Source organism: Pyrgilauda ruficollis, unplaced genomic scaffold (assembly GCF_017590135.1).
Source record: "Pyrgilauda ruficollis isolate IOZ18807 unplaced genomic scaffold, ASM1759013v1 scaffold34, whole genome shotgun sequence".
Classification (NCBI taxonomy): domain Eukaryota; kingdom Metazoa; phylum Chordata; class Aves; order Passeriformes; family Passeridae; genus Pyrgilauda; species Pyrgilauda ruficollis.
In genome coordinates this window covers 2501280-2519390 of record NW_024524822.1, presented here as the reverse complement: position 1 = coordinate 2519390, position 18111 = coordinate 2501280, and the positions used below count along the sequence as shown (strand labels likewise).

Here is an 18111-nt window from a genome sequence, read left to right as displayed (position 1 = left end):
TTTATCATCCTGCCCAACTCATTGCCAAGTTTTTATGCAAAGCAGAAAAGCCTCATTAAGTGATGCTGAAAGCACTCCCCTCTTGGTGTTAGATGTGACACCCATCTAAGTGAGCAAAATGTTCTGGCTGGGTTAATGCTTTGTGCAGGTACAAAATGACTGGGGAAGGTGCAGAGTGGGATGAAATCCGGCCTGGGGAGGAAGGAGAACTGACTGAGCTTGCAAAGTGTGTCAGTCTCAAAGCTGGGAAACAAGCCCAGACATCCTCATTGTAAGTCTGATATTCAGCTGCACATGCCAAATGCCTTCTGACTTCCCTGACAGAGCTCCAGGGAGCAAATCGAGAAGGACAGTGACATCTCCTCTGGTTTATCAGCATTTCCTGCAGTCCATGGACAGGCAGAGCTTGGTTCCATGCTCCGAGCCCCATCCATGGAGCCTTTGGAGGGATTTCTTGGGGTCTGGTCCTCAGGGGTTCAAGAAGCATTTGGAGAATGCCCTCAGGCACAGGGTGAGATTGTTTGGGTTACCCTGTGCAGGGCCAGGAGTTGGACTTTGATGATCCTTGTGGGTCCCTTCCAGCTCAGGATATCCTAAGATTTTCAGTCAGGGAGCTCTGTTGCAGCCAAAGGTGCTGCTGCAATTTCTACTGGGTGAGTTTGTCCTGCAGTTCCTCATGGCTGGAACTCCCTCTGTCCATCACTTTCAGCAGCATCTGGCCCATAAAGTGTCAGCTCAGACCAAATCCCTGTGGCAGATGTTGTGTTCAGAGATAGGGTGGGAACTGGAGCACCCCAGCCATGAGCTGGGCACCCAGAGAGTCTGAAGAGCTTGGGGTGCCTCTGGAAGGGATCCAAGGAACCGGGGTGCCACAGGGCTTTGGTTTGATGGTTTTTCTCTGAAAAGTGCTGTGCTGATGGTGTGGTGGGAGCAGAGGGCTGGGACAGCACCTGTGCACCTCCAGGGAGTCCTCCCTACCTGGGCAGCTACAGGGAGCACCAGCACCTTGAACTGCTGACAGCCTCCGTGGCAAGGGGAATGGCAAATTCTGACTCTTCTGGGTAATAGGAAAAGAGGTACTGAGGTGGAGAATCTCACATTAGAGCACTCTGGGCATTGCCAGTGGTGCTTTTTGGGGCTGCTGGGAGAGCAGGGGTGGTAACAGTACTGGGTTCTGCTGCTGAAAGGCAGGAGCTTGGAGCTTCTGGGGGAAGATTCTCCTGAGCTGGTGCCTGAGTGAATCCCAAACACCTCAGAGCCCAAAATGGGGTCAGACAAGGATTATATTTTCCTTTTTTGTGATAACTCCTTAATTATGGAGGTCTCCAAAGGTTACAGAGGTGGCACCTGTACAGTCTTGCACTGGGAACAAGAGTTCATTTGCTTCCCCTCTGCTTAAGCCATGTAAAAATTGTTTCCATCTGTCTCCTGGAAAGCAGAGTAGAGGATGTATAACTGCAGAATTTGTCAGATAAACCAGTGTTTAAAGTATCCCTCCTCCCTGCATCCCATTCCATCTCCTCTCCCTGTCTCTTGTCTCATTCAGGATATTATTAACTCTCTCTGTAGCCATGGCTCTGCTCACAACACAGCATTAAACCAAACAGAGCAACAGCTGCTTGAGATGCAGCAAAATTCATCTCTCTGCTCTCTTAGCTGGAGGCCTTGGCCCACACCACAGAGAAGGTAAAAAGCAATTCATCCAGGAAAGCTGGAAAATTCATTCTGTTGTACCAGGGAGGGAGGTTTAGGCCCCATGAGGATCCTTCTGCTCCCATAGTCCCTGCTGGCATTGCTGCTTTCCAGCAGGACACAGTGACAGGGAGATGGTGACTTGGAGTCTTCATTCAGCTGCCCAGGTGAGCAGCTGCTCAAAACCTACTATGAATTCAGTTATCTTAATATAGTTTAGGTTGAATGAAGATATTTTTATTCCAGGCTAAATGAGGTGTTTTTAATGTCAGCTACTAAATTACCTCATGTAATCTGCTCGCTGCCTCCTGCTGAAGCAATGAGTGTCTGTGCTTGGGAGAGGCAGAGTAATTTGCCTGCAAATGTCTTCAGAGCAGCACGACTGTGACCTTACACTCTGAGACACGTGACAGAGATGCTGTGGGGCTGCCAGGAGCAGAAATCCCTTCCCCAGTCCAGGGGGGATCCAAGAAGAGGCAAAATAATTCAGGAGAGGGCTGAAACTTGTTGCTGGCTCTGCCTCTGCAGAGAAATAATTTCCTCACTCATCATTTAGATTTTATTTATTCACCAGCTTTTTTTAATGGGAATCTCATTGATGGTACTTAGGGGCAGAAAGTGGATGGAGTGGGCAGCTCTAGCTCAGGTTGTACAATCACAGGGTGGTTTGGGTTGGAAGAGACCCTAAAAACCATTTAATTCCACCCCCTAGAGACCCCTTCTCCTAGACCAGCTTGCTCCAAGCCCCATCCATCCAGCCTAGATCCAGTTTCAGGCTGGTAATTCAGGAATGGCCACTGTGCCCACGGACTGAGGTCAGCTTTCTCCTCCGGTGTCTGACTCCTGATGGCAGCAGGAGAAAGGATGTGCTGCACCAGAGCAGTCTGAGGCTCAGCCCCTCTTCTCCTCTTCCCAGCTTGCAGCTCTTCCCTCTTCTCCCACAGCAATTCCCTGACTCATTCCATGTGTGTGTGGATGTGTGTGGAGCAGTGGTTCCTGCAAACCCTTCATCCCCTGTGGGCTGCTGAGACCACAGCCACTAATTTTGTGTCTTCAGCACCTTCCGTGTCCTCACAGGGATGGAATGAATGACATCCTCTGATGTAGGATCAGGGCATGAGATCCTATCGATCCTGTGCTGTGCCGTGCTGTGCTGTGCCGTGTGTGCTGTGCTGTTCAGTGCTCGGGGTGGATCTGCTGGATTATCATGTCATGGCCCTGCAGAAGCTTTGCTGCCTCTTAGAGTTAAGTCCCTGAGGGACAGAGCCCTTGTTACTCCCTTTGCCTCCACAGAGGGAGGTTGTGCTTCCAGCGAGAGAAACCTCAGAAAGCTGGAAGGCTGGGCATGTTTAGCCTCTGGAAGTGGCTCTGGAAGCAGCTTGGGCTGAGCAAAGCAGGGAACTCCAGCACTGGAAAGAGATTCCAAGTGGGGTTATGCAAAGAGTGTTTAACATTCCCAGCAGTGCTGGCTGCAGGGTGAGCTGCTCCTCCTGCATGGCTGGGAGCTCAGGGAGGGCCACACAGGCAGCTCCTGGGGAAGGAATAACATCATTCCCTACAGTAATCCTGCTGGCTTTACCTCCTGCATCTAAAGTGGTGAGATCAGCTGCCATCTAGTGTAAACCCTTCTTCTTAATGCACATCTGACTCCATCACTTATTTCCGTTATTTCTTCCTTTCTCTGCTTTCATAAGCAAGCTCTGAAACCCTCAGCTGCTGGAACAAAAGCAATTCATCCTTTTCCCAGGAGATTCTGCAGCAAAAGCCTCACCAAGTCCTCCTGGTGCTGTCTGCAGTGCTAAAGGGAAGGTAGGAGAGAGATCTTACAGCAACACCTATTCCACAGCCCAGCTGGGGAAACCAAGCAGGGATGGGATGGGATGGGATGGGATGGGATGGGATGGGGCATTCAGTCTGTGGCTGGGGGATGGCACAGCTGCTCTGGGCTGTCCCACGTGCCCCTGGACAGGTCTTCTCCCTCTGTGACATCTACAAAGTGGTTGTGGAAATGGTTTGTTGCAGGGAAAAGTGAATGGGCCTGATGCAGCCTGTGCTGAACTCAGGAGGAGATGTTCCCTCCCCCTGGACAGGGTGTGTTTGTGATAATTTCCATGTGCCCTGCCCTGGGTTTCAAGGCATGAGAGCAGATTCCACAGCCCTCCCACCCCTGCTGCTCTCTGTGCCGAGTGTTCCTGGGTATTCCCTGGTCAGGGTCCCTGTGGAAGGACTTCCAGCCCTTCCAACTCCCCCAGCCCCACCAGCAGGTCACTGGGCAATGAGGGCAGAAGGCTGAAACCCCCCTTGGAGTGAAAGCTGCTATAAATCCAGCTGGCACAGATCAGTGCAGGATGTGTCTGTAAATATTTATTCTTTTCACTGCTGCCTTGAGTTGACTCAAGAACTATCAAATCCTCATGCTGCCAAGGTGTTTTGTGCTTATTGAACTGGAGTGTGCCTGCTCATCCAGAGATACCTGGCCCCAAACTCCCTCCTTGTGCAAGGGTGACTGGAAAATACTCACTTTAACTCCAGTCTGAGATGTAAAGTCATGGGGAAAATTAGGGCAGCGTGAGCTGATGCCTTGAATGTTCCCACCAGGGGATTGCTCTTTCCTGAGGACAGAGGGAAGGGCTGGGGCTCACCCTGAGTGTGGGAGCAAATCGGGATCTGGAGCTCCCAGGGCAAGGCAGTCCTGCCTCGGGGGAGGAGAATGAATATTTAAAAATGTAATCAGAGTCATTGGGGAAATGTGACAGGATTTAAACGATGACATAACACGCTTGTCTTGTCTTTGCTGCCGGTGCTAATGAGCAAGAATTGAGAGCATTAGCGATCTATCCACGGGCATTAGCGCTGTGGGGCAGCGGATCGCAGCCCTAATTAGTCTCATCCTCGGCTGCCAGCGCAGCCACTTTGCCTGCCCGCTGCTCTGGAGTAGTTACTCAGGCTTTACCACAGCACTGCCCATCACCTACACCTGGTTGTAGCTGCGTTTTATCGCCTTTGTCTCCCTAAGAGATGCCAGAGCGCTTTTTCCTCCCTTCTGGCAAGTTTCAGAAGTGTGATGACATCTCTGAAAGGTTTTTTTGATCTGTTTTCTCTTGGCCATTTGTCACTTTAGGAGAACTTAAGGCGTTCAGAACAGATTTTAACATCAAGAACAGATTTTTCCTTCTTGTTTGTTTGTTTGTTTGTTTGTTAAAACTAATATTTGTTCTCCCAAAAGCCTCATCTCTGCAAGAAAATCAGAGGGGTTGGGCTGGAAACAAACAAATAAAAACCTGCAGAGAAACAGAGAAAGGACCCAGGGTTCAAGCTTGTCCTGCCTATTTTTCTCTCCAAGCTCCCAATTCCCCACGGTGGGATTTTCAGTGGGACCTCACAGAGCCCTGTCAGAAGGTCTGGGCTGGCCACAGTGTGATGGGTGCAGGGAGGGAATGGTGCCAGCGTCTTGGGCAGGAGATTGGGCCTCTGGCATCTCCCAGCCTCTCCCTGATGGTAGGAAATGAATTTTGAAAAATCAAATGGCCAATATGATAGATTAGATGTCTTTGCCCCACTACATTTAATCGATGGCAGCGGGTATTTATGGCATTATATACTACAAATCTATAATGATTAGTACCTCATTAACTTTTTCTTTTGATTGTCTTCCTGCAGTGTTGTAATAAGGGAGCCCAGAGCTCTGCATCCCTCTCCAGCCTGGCAGGGATGGGTTTGCAGGCTGGAGGGGATGAGAGCGAAGCTTTGGATGAAGAGTGTGACCCTGCAGCCCCATTATCCTCTGAGTGAGTGGAGGAATCTCGGTGTAAATCATCCCCACCAGGAGAGATGTTCATTGTTCCAGACCTCCAAGATCTCAATCGTGTGTTCCTGTGGCAATGGTTGAACGGGGAGCAAAACTCCCAGCAGTGGGAGTGGGTATTGAGAATGAGTTTCCCGGTGCCCTGGCAGCATTCCAGGGCTGTCACAGCAGGGGTGAGCTGCTCCCTGGGGAATTTTTGGTGTTGCACTTTCCCCTGGGGCACAGATAGATGCACAGGGAAAGAACAGTCTCAGTGAGGAGCTGTAAGGAGCACCCCCCTTCCAGCCCTGGAGTTTGTCCCCCCAAATCTGTGCAAATCAGACCTTGCAGCTGAGTTCTCCTTCTGGAGGAGAGTTGTGCTCCTGATGCAAACCTGCAGGGATAGTTTGTACCTCTGCAGTCACTTCCACCACGGCAGAAATGCTTGGGAAGCTGGCCCATAAATCCTGCCAGACTGACAGGCTTTCACAACCAGACTGATAAATGTATTTGAATTAGGTAAACGTTTTCAAATGAGATAAATACCTTCCAATTAGATTAGCTCTGTGTGAGTTTGTCAATTCCCAGTGTGAGTGAAGCCCCTGATTTTCCCACCTGCTGGGAAGCTGAACTTGTGCAAATGAGCTCTGCAGTGCTCAGGTCTGATGTGAAATTGTTGGATATATTAACAGAGCTCTTTCTTTCTACAGAAAGGGACTGTACTTCTCCCAAATTCATTTGGTACTCCCCAGCCAGCTCCTGACATAAGAAGGATGTGGAGCTGCTGAAGTGAGTCCAGAGAGGACTGTGAAGGTGCTCTGGAGATGGAGAGAACTGGGGGTGCTTAGCCATGAAAAGAGAAGGCACCAGGGAGAGCTCAGAGGTGTCCCTGCCATGGCAGGGGGTTGAACCAAGATGATCTTTAAGGCCAACCCAACCGAGTCCATGGTTCTATCAGTAAAGCATCCCAGCCTGAGTGTGAGATGCTGCACTCCAAGAGCAGCCAAGATCTCCAGCAGGGTGAAGTCCCTGCCTGAAGGGTGGAGACTGTGCTGGGGCAGTGATGGACCCATTCAGGGTTGGAGGCATCAATTTGCAACTTGTGATCCCCTGTGCACAAAGTCAACCCCAAATCATGCAGGAAGGCACCAGTGAGGACAAAGAGTCTGTGCTCCCCCTCCATGCTGCAACTTCCCAGCCAGTCCTCTGCCATCAGCTCATCTGTGGGCTGTTGGACTTGTTTGACAATTTCTACAGAGTGAATAGACCCAGTCCTGTGCAGTAAATTATTCACAGCCCAAGGCTGCCTCCTTCTGCAGGTGCTCCCTATGGCACAGCTCCCCAGTCCTAAAATGGCCTCAGAATTGTGGAATCACAGAATGGGTTGGCTTGGAAGGGACCTTAAAGCTCATCCAGCTTCAAGCCCCTGCCATGGGCAGGGACACCTCCCACCAAGCAGGGTCACTAAACTCACCTCTCCCAGCCAAGGACAGGCAGCCCCCAGGGCTCTGTGGCCTTAAACACCAAACTGAACAGCTCAGGTGCCCAAATCAGAGTGGCACTGAGCTGATCCTGCGCCAGTGGCAGCTCTGCCTGTCCCTGACACCCAGGCCCACATCGTGACTTAGCCATGATTTGTGCTGGGCATTAAAAGAAAAAAAAGAAGCTGATGACGCAAGTGGCTTTTTCTTTCAGGCATTTCAAGCAGGACTGGAGAGTGCATAAGTGCAAGAAATTGCTGGAGAGGGGAGGAGGATTGCAGCTCTTAAATCATCCGGCTCTGCCATGCAGGGTTACACTCAGTGGTGTTGGCACTGTGGAGAAATCACTGCAGGCAAGTCAGGGGGGAGCTTCTGCTCCTTGAACAGGCTTTTTCATCAGAAAATTGAGCAAATGTGGGTTTGTTTGAATGTGAGTTGCTTTGACTTAGGTTTTTAGTAAGTGTTGCAGCATTCCAGTGGCTTAAAATGAAAATATGGCTGGGTTTACAGGTGAAACTACTGCTGTCTGTTTGATTTGATTCAGTTTTCAATCCACACTATCTAAATGACTGATAAACTCTAACCCCGTGGTGTCTACCCCATGGAAACATTAGGTTTTGGTGCTAAAATTCTCATCTTTGATGTTCTCTTGCACAATGGAAACCATCAAATTCCCACTCAAATGAAGCTGTTTGGGGCTGGCTTTGCTTAGGGTACAGTCTGAGTGTGGCACTGAGCTTTGGGAGATTTGTAGATGTGCAGATATAGAAGGATTTAAGGAGTGTCAGAATTTCCTACCTCCTCTGCCTACTTGAACCCTGCTCTTCAGGACCTGCCCCAGCTGGGATGTGTCAAACTGACCTCGGTGTGATGAAGCACAGCAACCTCCATTCACTGGAAACATTCCTCTTGTGAGTGGTTCATGCTCATAAGGCAGAGCTCAAAAAATCTCCCTTGAAATGATGATTTCTCACTGCTCCTACAGCTTTCCTTCAAATCCAACTTCTGCCTGTTATATCTGGAGCTGAGATGAGCCTGAGCCTGCTCCCTGCACTGTGCTGGATTCAGCTCTGCTGCAGGAAGAATGGTGCTGGAAGCCAAGGCACCCAGGAATTCTGCTGGAAAGCCTCTGGATGCTTCTCCCTCTGCACTGGCTCCTTCTGGGAGCACTCAGCTGCAGCACTCAGCTGATTCCTGCACATGTCCAAGCTGTGCAAACCAGCCTGGCCAGGGACAGAGGATTGGGAGCCAATCTGCTAAACAGGGATTTAGCCAAAGGCAGCCCCGAGTGCCAGCCCTCTCCTAATACTCTCTTAAGCAGCACAGGCAGCTGCTGCTTCCTCCCTGGCCCTTCTCACAGTTCACCTCAGTCCTCCAACTGCAGCAAGGCACTTCCAACCAGAATTAGGTTTTGTTGGCTTCTTGCTACAGTGCCTTTTAATTAGGAGCACAGCTGCTCTGGAAACACGGAGCTCACTTTTCAAGGAGTGCCTCTGGAAAGTGATTACAGCGGATTAAAGCGGAAAGGTTAGGCAATTTATTCAGGTGGCACTTAGCAAACGCGTCGGATTATTTTGTGCTGCAAGGATGATTTAAAAACTCACAAGAATAACATCTTTTGGGCTCCTGCTGGCCTTGAGGGACTTTGCTGGCAAGGCAGGTGCTGGAGCTGAAAGCTGGGAATGAGCAGTGCCCGACTGCTCCGGAGCTCTCCACAGTGAGGGGGTGCTGAGGTCCCTTTGCTGGTGTCTGTCAGGTCCCTGCAGTTATCAAAGGTTCAGTTCAGCCAGGAGCTGTCCCAGGAATTATTGTGGACTCTCAGTGTCCATGAATCTTGCCTCCAGAGGATGTTTGTAGGTGATGCTGTCTGTACCTGGCATTGATCCTCTGCCCTGAGCACTTGCTGCCAACTCCCCCCTGGCAGAGCTCCCTTTCCAAATCATCACAGAATCACTGAGGTTGAAAAAGACCTCCAAGATCATCAAGTCCAACCTTTGACTGATCCCCACTTTGTCACCAGCCCAGAGCACTGAGAGCCACATCCAGGCCTTCCTTGGACACCTCCAGGGATGGGGCTTCACCACCAATGATTTGGGTTAGGAGGTCCATAAAAATCACCCTGTCCTACCACCCTGCCATGAGCTGGAACATCTTCCACCTTCCCAGGTTGCTCTAAGCCCTTTCCAACCTGATCTTAAACACTTGCAGGGATGGGACAGCCCCAGCTTCTCCGGGCACCCTGTGCCAGGGCCTCCCCACCTTCAAAGGGAACAATTTCTTCCTAGGCAATCCTGAAGGAGCACTTTGATGTGGTGAGACTCTGGCCCTTGGAGCCCTGCACAGCCATTGCACACTGATGGGAGCATTTGTTCAGCAGTGTCACCTGGCCTGAGGAAGGTTGGAGAGGTTTTGCTCAGGTGTGGGAACACTCCTGAGCCCCAGACCTGCATGAACCCTCTGGTTCTGCATTTGGGAATGATTCTGGTTCTGGAAAGCTGCTCTTTCCCAAGGCCATGTGCTGCTCCCTCTCAACTGCCTGGCTTTAGTGTTTACAGCAATGAAAAGGATAAAGCCCCCAGAAATCCATCAGATTCACTTCAAAGCTCAGGCTCCATGAGAAGACCTCAATCCTTTTCTTCTCCAAAGGGAAAGCAGTGGGAGCTCCTGTCTGGAGTGTGTGGTAACGATCCAACTTGCCAATGTGTGAACAATCCAAATGTAAAACTTCTCTGGGGAGAAACTAAACCAGGGGTCACATCCAAAGGGAAGGCTCAGAGCTGTCCTGTGGCAGCAGCAAGTGGATGGGCACCCCAAGGATGAGCAGTGTCTGCTGCCAGGGCTGTAGTGACAGCAAGAAAACAGAATTATCCCAAATAGCTGCTCTGTGTGTTTCTGCTGGGTAACACAGGATTGGAGTTGTGCTGGCACTGGGAAACTGACTGTGATGTTCTGGAGTAGAGGTGAAAAGCTCAGGACCAAGTGGCACCACTGGGCAGCTCTGGCCGTGGAGCAGCCCTGGTGGCTCTGCTCTGGGCATTGCCGTGCTCAGCTGAAGAGGGAAGGGCTGGATGTGCTGCTCCAGGCTGGAGCAGCAGAGCAGGGCAGCTCTCTCTGCATCTGCTCCTGTTCACAGGTTGGGAGTCTTCGTGTAGGATTAAGAAAGGCTGGAGGAGCTCAGCCACTGTGCTGGTGGGAACAGCAGTGCTTTAAATAGAGGAGTCTGAGCACTCACATCGTGTCTGGGTGCAATTCAAAGATTTGCAGTACCTTGGTTGCCCTCCTCTCACTTTGTTTGGCTGATGTAGGCGTATTTTTGTTTTTACTCGCTTCTCTGTCCTATATTGTCCCTTTTCTTTCCAGTAATGTTGACTGCTCCATCTGCTTATTTATCAGCCCCAGTTCGAACGCGAATTTCAATTAGCAATCTGCTTTGTTTAGTTTTGTTTTAAACAAGGCATTGAGAGCTCCAACAAAGCTTTAATACATAAAGCTACTTGTAATGCAGCTGTTTAAGCTCTTCCATCATATCCATGAACAAAATGAATTCTACTGCTATCAAGATTCATCTGATGAATTAGGTTTAATCCTCCTCTACTGTAGCAGATGGAAGGCACTTCAACAAAGACAGAAAGATTTCAAATGACTGAGATGGAAAATGGTCTTTGCTCAGGTGCTTCAGAGACATAAAAGAGACTCAAACCTCATGTAGTAAGAAATAATTCATCCAGCAACCAGAAAAGCAGTCCCTGGATTTCTGCACTCATTCCTGATCCTGATGCTTCTCTTTTGGGTCTGAGGTCACAAGTTATGGGTGTGGAGGCAGAGAAGAGGGTGACTACCTGTACAGGAGCATCCCAGGTGGGAATGTGATTCCCTGAATCCCACCTATCCTGGTTTGCAATACCGTGTGCCTGAGGCCCTGCCAGCTTCTTGATCATCGGATGTGGACAACCAGGATCCCTCACAGGAAGGGCTTCTCTGTCGTGGTTGTGTTTGCTAAATGAGGATTTAATTGCTGGGAGTTTGGGGTGGACTCCAAACCCGACATCACAGAGTGATTTGGGTTGGAAGGGACCTTACAGATCATCCCATCCCATCCAATCCCTGCCATGGCAGGGACACCTTCCACTGTCCCAGGCTGCTCCAAGCCCCATCCAGTCCAGCCTTGGGCACTGCCAGGGATCCAGGGGCAGCCACAGCTCCTCTGGGCATCCTGTGCCAGGGCCTGCCCACCCTCACTCACTTCTTAAGAACAATTTCTTTCTAAGATCTAATCTAAATTTCTCCTTTTTAAAACTGCTCCCCCAATCATGTATCCTTTCAACACCCTGTCAGTAGCAAATGTGTCTGAATTTCGTTTAGGTGTGATTAAAACAAAGCCTGTGCTGAGCTGAACGGGTGCATCCCCAGCACCATAACTCAGCAATTACCGTGCCCAGCACTCTGAGGTAACAACAATCCCACACCTGGCACGCCGGGCAATGGAAAAACAGCCCCGCGGGTCAGGTAACGGCTCCGTGTGCCGGGCAGGCTGTTCTCGGGTGTAAAACGATCCCTGCCCAGCGTCCTCCGCCGCGTGTCCTCCATCCCGAGTGCGCTCGCCATGCTGGGATGGAGGGAAGCTGCGGGAGCTCTGGGATGGACGCGGTCCATCCCGGGAGGGCTGAGGAAGGGTGCCAGGACTTTCCATCCCGCGCAGCTCCCACCTGCGCGGGCTCCGCTGTGCGCTGAGCGGCGGGCAGGGCTCGGTGCGCTGATGAGCGGGCGCGCTAATTGCGGGTCCCGCGGGGGCGGGCGCTGGGGCGGGGCGGGGGGGTCCGGTCCCGCCGCCGGGGCCGCTCTGTATAACCCGTCTCCCGGCAACGGCGGCCGCGTCACTTCCTGGGGAGCCGCGGGCGAGCGCACGGACAGGTGGAGCGGCGGGGCCGGCCGGCACCGGTGCTGCCCGGGGGGCTGCGCTCCTGCCCCGCCCGGGTCCGCTCCTGCCCGCCTCGGGTGCGCTCCTCCCCGGCGCGCCCCGGTCCGGCCGCTCCATCCTCCGGTGCGGTTCTGGTGCCGCGGCGATGAGCGCGGAGCTGGACGGCGTGTCCGTGCACTCCTCCTCCTCCTCGTCGGGCTCGCTGGGCTCGGCGGCGGGGCCGGCGCCGCGGCCGCTCTCGGCGAACGTGCGGCGGCTGCACCAAGCGCTCACGGCGCTGCTGAGCGAGGCGGAGCGGGAGCGCTTCATCCTCTGCCTCAACGCCTACCACGGCCGCCGCAACGTCTGCGACCTGGTGCGCTCCCTGCGCGCCCTCCTCGACGGGCCCCGCCGCCGGCAGCTGCTGCCGCTGCTGCGCCTCGTCCTGCCGCGCTCCGACCAGCTCCTCTTCGACCAGTACACGGCCGAGGGGCCCTACCTGCCGCCGCCCGGCCGCCCCCCGCCGCCCCCCGCCCCGCCGCCGGTGGTCCCGGGCGAGCTGCGGCAGGTGACGCTCCGCCGGAGCAAAGCCCACGAGGGTCTGGGCTTCAGCATCCGCGGCGGCGCCGAGCACGGCGTGGGCATCTACGTGTCGCTGGTGGAACCGGGCTCTCTGGCCGAGCAGGAGGGGCTGCGCGTCGGCGATCAAATCCTGGGGGTCAACGGCAAGTCCCTGGACAGGGTGACCCACGCCGAGGCGGTCAAGGTAAGGCGGCTCCGCTCCAGGCTCCGGGGGATGTTTCCTCCATCCCGCCTTGTCCCGAGCTCCGCTGCGCGCCCCGTCCCGCTCTGCCTCTCCGGTGCCTGTCTGTGTCTCCCCGCTCCTCCCTTCCCTCCCTGGGTCTTATCCCGTCCATCCCCGTCCCTCCCCGGCTCCATCCCCGTCAGCCGCTGGGACCGGAGCCCCCCGGTGCCGCTCCCCGGGACGCGGCGCTGGGAGCCCGCAGCCCTCGGCGGAGCGGAGCCGCTCCGGGTTTGCATCGCGCCGGCGACACCGTGCGGGACCAGCCGTGCGCGGAGCCCGGCCGGAAAGTTTGCGGTGGCGATAGCGGTGCCACCCACGGCAGGGACCGGGCTGCGGGGGTGGCTCCGGGCACGGCAGGGTCGTCCTGCGCTTTGGTCGCGCCTCTGAAATGCAGCGGTGCCTGCTCGGGGCTCGCCTGCAGCCTGGGAAGCTCGTGGAAGCTGGAAATCTGCGTGAGCCGGGTTTTAAGGGACGTACTCCAGCCGCTCTAGTGGGTTTCTCCTTGCAAAGATAGGGAAACTGAGGAACGGAGAAGCAGAACAGACCCCCCCAAAGGCTGCCCGAGGCAGGAGCAGATCCCCGATTCCCCTTTGAATGTTCCAGGGGGAGAAGGAGAACGGTTACACAACTGAACTGAGGGCTCCCGCTCTCCCAGCACGGCTCCACATGCCCTGGAGACCTGTTGTAGCCCATAGCAGCATGGGGGCTATCGATAAAAGCTGTAATGTGGGGGGAGAACTCCATAAACTGTGGGATTTTCGCCTGAAACGCGAGGTTCTGAGGCAAATCCAGGTCTGAGTGTCCCAAGCCGTTCCCAGAGCTGATCTTGTGGCCGGTGGGCTCTGCTCGGAATGTTCCCGAGGCACAGACCTATCGAACTGGAGAATCGACTTTTAGAGCAGCAATTTGTAGGCAGCGTGTGGAGAGCTGGGATCTGGCGTGACTAGGCTGTTCTCCAGCTGTTTGTGCTTTAATTTTTCCATGATAAGCTAAAGTGGTTCTGTTGGGAGCCTGTTCCATGTGGAGCCTTCCTCTGACAGCACATTAATCTTGCACAGCTTTGAACACTTCTTCCCTGCCGACCTGTGTGTTCCCTGCCCTGGCTTTAAATCAGTGCCCTGGGCAAGGGCACGACTTCCAGGCTGGAAATGACTCCCTGGCAATCCTGACAGCAGAGGAAAGGTTTGTAGGAATTATTTTCCTCTTGTTCCTAATGATAGGACAACAGCAGGGTAAGCTTTCAGTTGTTAGTCTGCAATTTTGTGGCTTGGAGATTGCAAGCTCCACATATTTTGTTATGGCATTGGGATGGAGAGGAACCAGGTGTCAGGAATGCTCTACTCCATGACTTCATCTCCAATTCATCCCACTCTGCTGGGTAATTCACATCACTTTCTGTTTGTTCTCTAATATAATGTAATTGATGCCTTTTAGACATTATTAATTTTGAGTGAAACTAAGTGCTTCCTGCACAGAAATAATTCCTGGAGGACGTGGCTTGCCAAGAGCTATATTTTGTTAATATGATCCTGATAGGAAAAAGCAGCTTAGAAATTGTCTCCTTGTGAGCTGAACTTCTTTCAGCAACAAATTCATCACTTGCCCTCTGCAGGCACCTTCTTGAGCTCCTGGGTTCTTTCCACATCTAGGGGGGTTTTTATGACCCACGTCGTGGTGCTGGAAACATTTTGCTTGTGAAGAGTGGCAGAGTGATTTACAGTACAGCTCTATTAAATCCTTGTGAGGTTCTAAAATGAACCAAGTGTTAATTTGCCCTCAGATGCTCCATTTGGGAGGGGGGAAGTGAAGAGATCACCTTCAGCGATGCTCAAGGGCAGCATTTGAAGGTTTGAGGTACAAATACCTCAGCCCGATGTTTTGGGTGTCATTCAGAGTGGCAGAGCTGCAGGGACAAGAGGTGGTGATAGGTGATGGCTTCGTTTTGTGCTCTCTGCTTCCCTTTGAAACCTGGGGTCTGGGGCACTGACAGCTCTGCAAAGGCCCCTGGCTGTGGTGTCTGCCCTCCTGAGGCACAGCCAGCCTCGCTGTGTCCTGCCCTCCCCACTGTGGCTCTTGGTCTGCCCTGCAGTGGGGCAGCGTTGGATGGCCAACATCAGCTCTGCTGGTCAGAGCTTGGTGCTCATAACCCCACGACTGGGGATTTGATCCCTTTCTTGGCCGTCCACTCAAGAGTTGGACTCGATGGTCCTTGTGATGCCTTCCAACTCAGAATATTCTGTGACAAACCAGAGCTGGGTTGGTCCTGGAAGTCGTGCACACGCTGTAACAGAGAGAGACAAAGCTGAGGAGAGAGACTTCGTTAACACAAGCCCCTGGCTGTGTGGCTGATGTCTCAGACACTCTCAGCCCCAGAGGAGGGGCTGTGAGAGCTCCCCCGGCAGAACGCGTCTGATGGAGCTCAGCTCCGCTCCCTGCCGTGCTCGGGCTCCTCTTGCCCCGCTGTCCTGCGGCCAGCAGCTGTCTGCCCGGGGAGCCCCGCTGTCCGTCACAGGCACGGCGTGCCGTGCTGACAGAAGTTGTCAGAGCTCGTTCTTGGGGCGGTGCAGAGCTCGGGAAGGATCCCGGGCTGAGCGTGACAAACTTCCCGAGCCGCGGATGCGCTCGGTGCCCGCCGGGGTGCTCCAGGTGCCCGGCTGTGGCTGTGGCAGCTGCTCAGGCAGAGCAGGGAATAAACGCCAGGGCTGCATTTGCTTGTGCAGCCTTGGATGAGCGTTCCCACGGCAGCCACTGCCTTCCTTTTTCAAGTCGTGCTGGCTCTGTTGCCTTTCCGTGCGTGTCTGGCCGTGCAGGAGAAGCCCAGCTGCTTTTATGCCTTCTCTCCAGGATACTGGCAGTGGGGTAGCAGCAATTTCTGTTCACTCCTGGAATTTTCAGGCATCGCTCGGTGATGCACCCAAAGTGAATCGTGGCAGCAGATGAGAGCTGCCACAGCACTGGGCTAAGTGACCCGTGTGATGTCCCAGCCCAAAACTCACTGCTGGCCTGCCACCACTGCACTGCTGTTTGCAGATGTTTCCAGTGTAAATTAGATAAAAAGTGCCATTCTGACTTCAACCACAAGATTACCTCAGCTCTCCAAATCAATTCCCTTAATGACCAGCTCCTTAACCTTTACGTGAGCACGGGAGTTTTATGCCTTGTCTCCTCTGAGCTTGGCTGTGCCATCCAAACCCAAATTAAATGACTCCATTACAATTACAGCTCCATCATTGCAGCATTCATGAGTGCACTTTAGCAAAAGATCACCAGCATTTGAATTATGGGGTAAGTGGAGAAGTTTGTGTTGTCTGCCATATTTTTAGAGCTCGCTTGGCTTTTATCAGCCTTGCTATTTAGGGCGTTATATTATGTCTATACACTATATATATATATATATATATATATATATATATATTTTACTATTTATGGTGTATATGCCGCTATATTTGAGCATATACTGCTATATTTTAGCACTTGTACTGAAAGTTTGTATTGATAAGCTGTCATCTTTTATCCAGAGGACTTAAACAAGGTGTTTGTGGCTTTAGACCATCAAAATTACCAGGGAGGTGTGTTCTCAATGCTCTGGGGTTGGCATTAAATTCCCACTCCTTTCTCCCCCACCCTTTACCTTTCTTGCTTTGCTGTAGGTTTTTATGTCCTTTGAATAAAAAGACATTTAGGGAGGGAGGGGATAAGAGAAAGTGAAAAGTGGAAAAATCCCTGATTTAGGATTTGTCTTAATGAGCTACACCAGCCCTGAAGAGCTGCACTGGTCCCACCACTCGCCCAGCTGTTCCTGCTGACAGCTGGGCAGATCTGGATCAGCTTAAGCAAAATCCCCAAAACTCCACTAATTTGGATGTGCTGGGCTTGGGGAGTCTGGTTCTTTGGTGTCTGTGTAAATCTGTGATGGCTTTGCCAAAGTCACTGGGCTGGAATTGAGTTTATTCTGGAGGAACTGGAGTAGTTAAGGGCCCTGGCTTGGGTTTTTCATCTGTGCAGAGAGGCTGGAGGGGCTGGGGAAAGCTTGGGATGAGGCTGACAAGGCAGAAGGGTCCGGGATGTGGCACTGCCAGCCTGTCCTGTGTCCCTGTGACAGCCCTGCCTGGGAAGGGAGGGAGGGAGGGGGATCACATCCAGGGAGTCTCCTCCTCTCCCTGACCTGTGAGGGAAGGGGATTGCTTCAGGGGTACCACATCACACCCCACCCTGGGATAGAGGGGGATCTCATCCCCAGCCACCCCATCTCTGTTACAGCAGAGCTTTTCACTCCATCCATCCCTCCCATCTCCTGCTCTGATGGAAGTGTCAAGTGGGCATTTAAAAATAATTAAAAGGAGATTAAAATTCCTTTTATGTCCTATTACTGTGGGTTTTCCCGCTGGCAAACAATGTGATCTCTTCAGAGATTGTAATATTTCATAAGAAAGGACCCCAGGTGTGGGATTGCCAAAAGACCTCTGAGAAACGACAGCAGAGATGTGCAGCCCTAAGCCTCAAACATATTGAGAGCCATTTTTCTTTCCAGCCTGCTTCCAATAAAGCAAATTTCATGTTGCTTTTTCTTGTGATGCCCAATAAATTGATCACCATGACCTGACACTGCTTATTTAATCACCACAGCACTGGGGGCACTGCTCAGGGCAGTGAGTGCAGCTTGGTTTGGTTGGGTTTTGATCCTTCCAAGTGCTTGGAGCTGCGGCTGATCAGCCAGAGCAGGGCTGGGGTGGCTGAGGGGTGCAGGCAATGCATTGATCTCTGGTTCTGTGAACACTTCAGCCCTGTTCCTTTAACTGCTGCGTGCCTATCACAGGCTCTGTGTTTTTAGAAGGCACCAAAGAAAGAGGCTTGAAACTTCTCCCCTTCCCCAGGGAGCTGGGGGAGCTGGAGCATGGAAAAGAAGGATGTGACTAGCATCCACCCCAATAGTTAGAGTGGAAATTGCTTCCTGCATCTCTGCATCTGCTTAGAAACAAAAACCCCACAACTGCACTCAAAAAAAAAAAAAAAAAAGCACTCACAGCTTAAAAGGCAGGTGCTGTGTGATGCCAGGGACTCCTGCTGTGCCCTTCTGTCCTGCAAACAGTTTCCATGTCAGCTCCTGTAGTCAGCTGGACTCAGAGGGAGAGCGTGGGGAGTGTAAAGGCACCAGGATCTTCATCTGGAAAAAAGGAGGAAGGAAAATGGTCACTCTGGAGCTTGGAGGCATCTGCATTTAAAATGACTTTTAAAGCTCCTTGAGGGGGAGGGCTGATGGCAGTGGCAGAGCATGGATGTGGAAGGGCTGCTTCTGGTTCCAGGGCAGATCTGGAGCTGTGGTGGAGCAGGTTTGAGCACTGGAGCTCACCTGGAGCTGCCCACGGTCGCTGGGAGCTCCAAAGGAATTCCTGGTGGGACTTGGGCTGGGGTGAAGCTGCACACCCAGCCAGGGGCTGTGGGAACGTGGGCT

At 52.6% G+C, this 18111-nt stretch overlaps 1 protein-coding gene across 1 annotated transcript in view; it reads left to right on the top strand.

Annotated features, from left to right (window-relative positions):
* The first annotated feature begins 12020 nt into the window (after positions 1 to 12020).
* The window catches only part of WHRN (whirlin), a 51807-nt gene continuing 45716 nt past the window's right edge, over positions 12021 to 18111 (top strand). The window contains exon 1 of the mRNA XM_041475196.1: positions 12021 to 12620. Coding sequence (XP_041331130.1) covers positions 12021 to 12620 — 600 coding nt within the window. The remainder of the gene's footprint in view (positions 12621 to 18111) is intronic.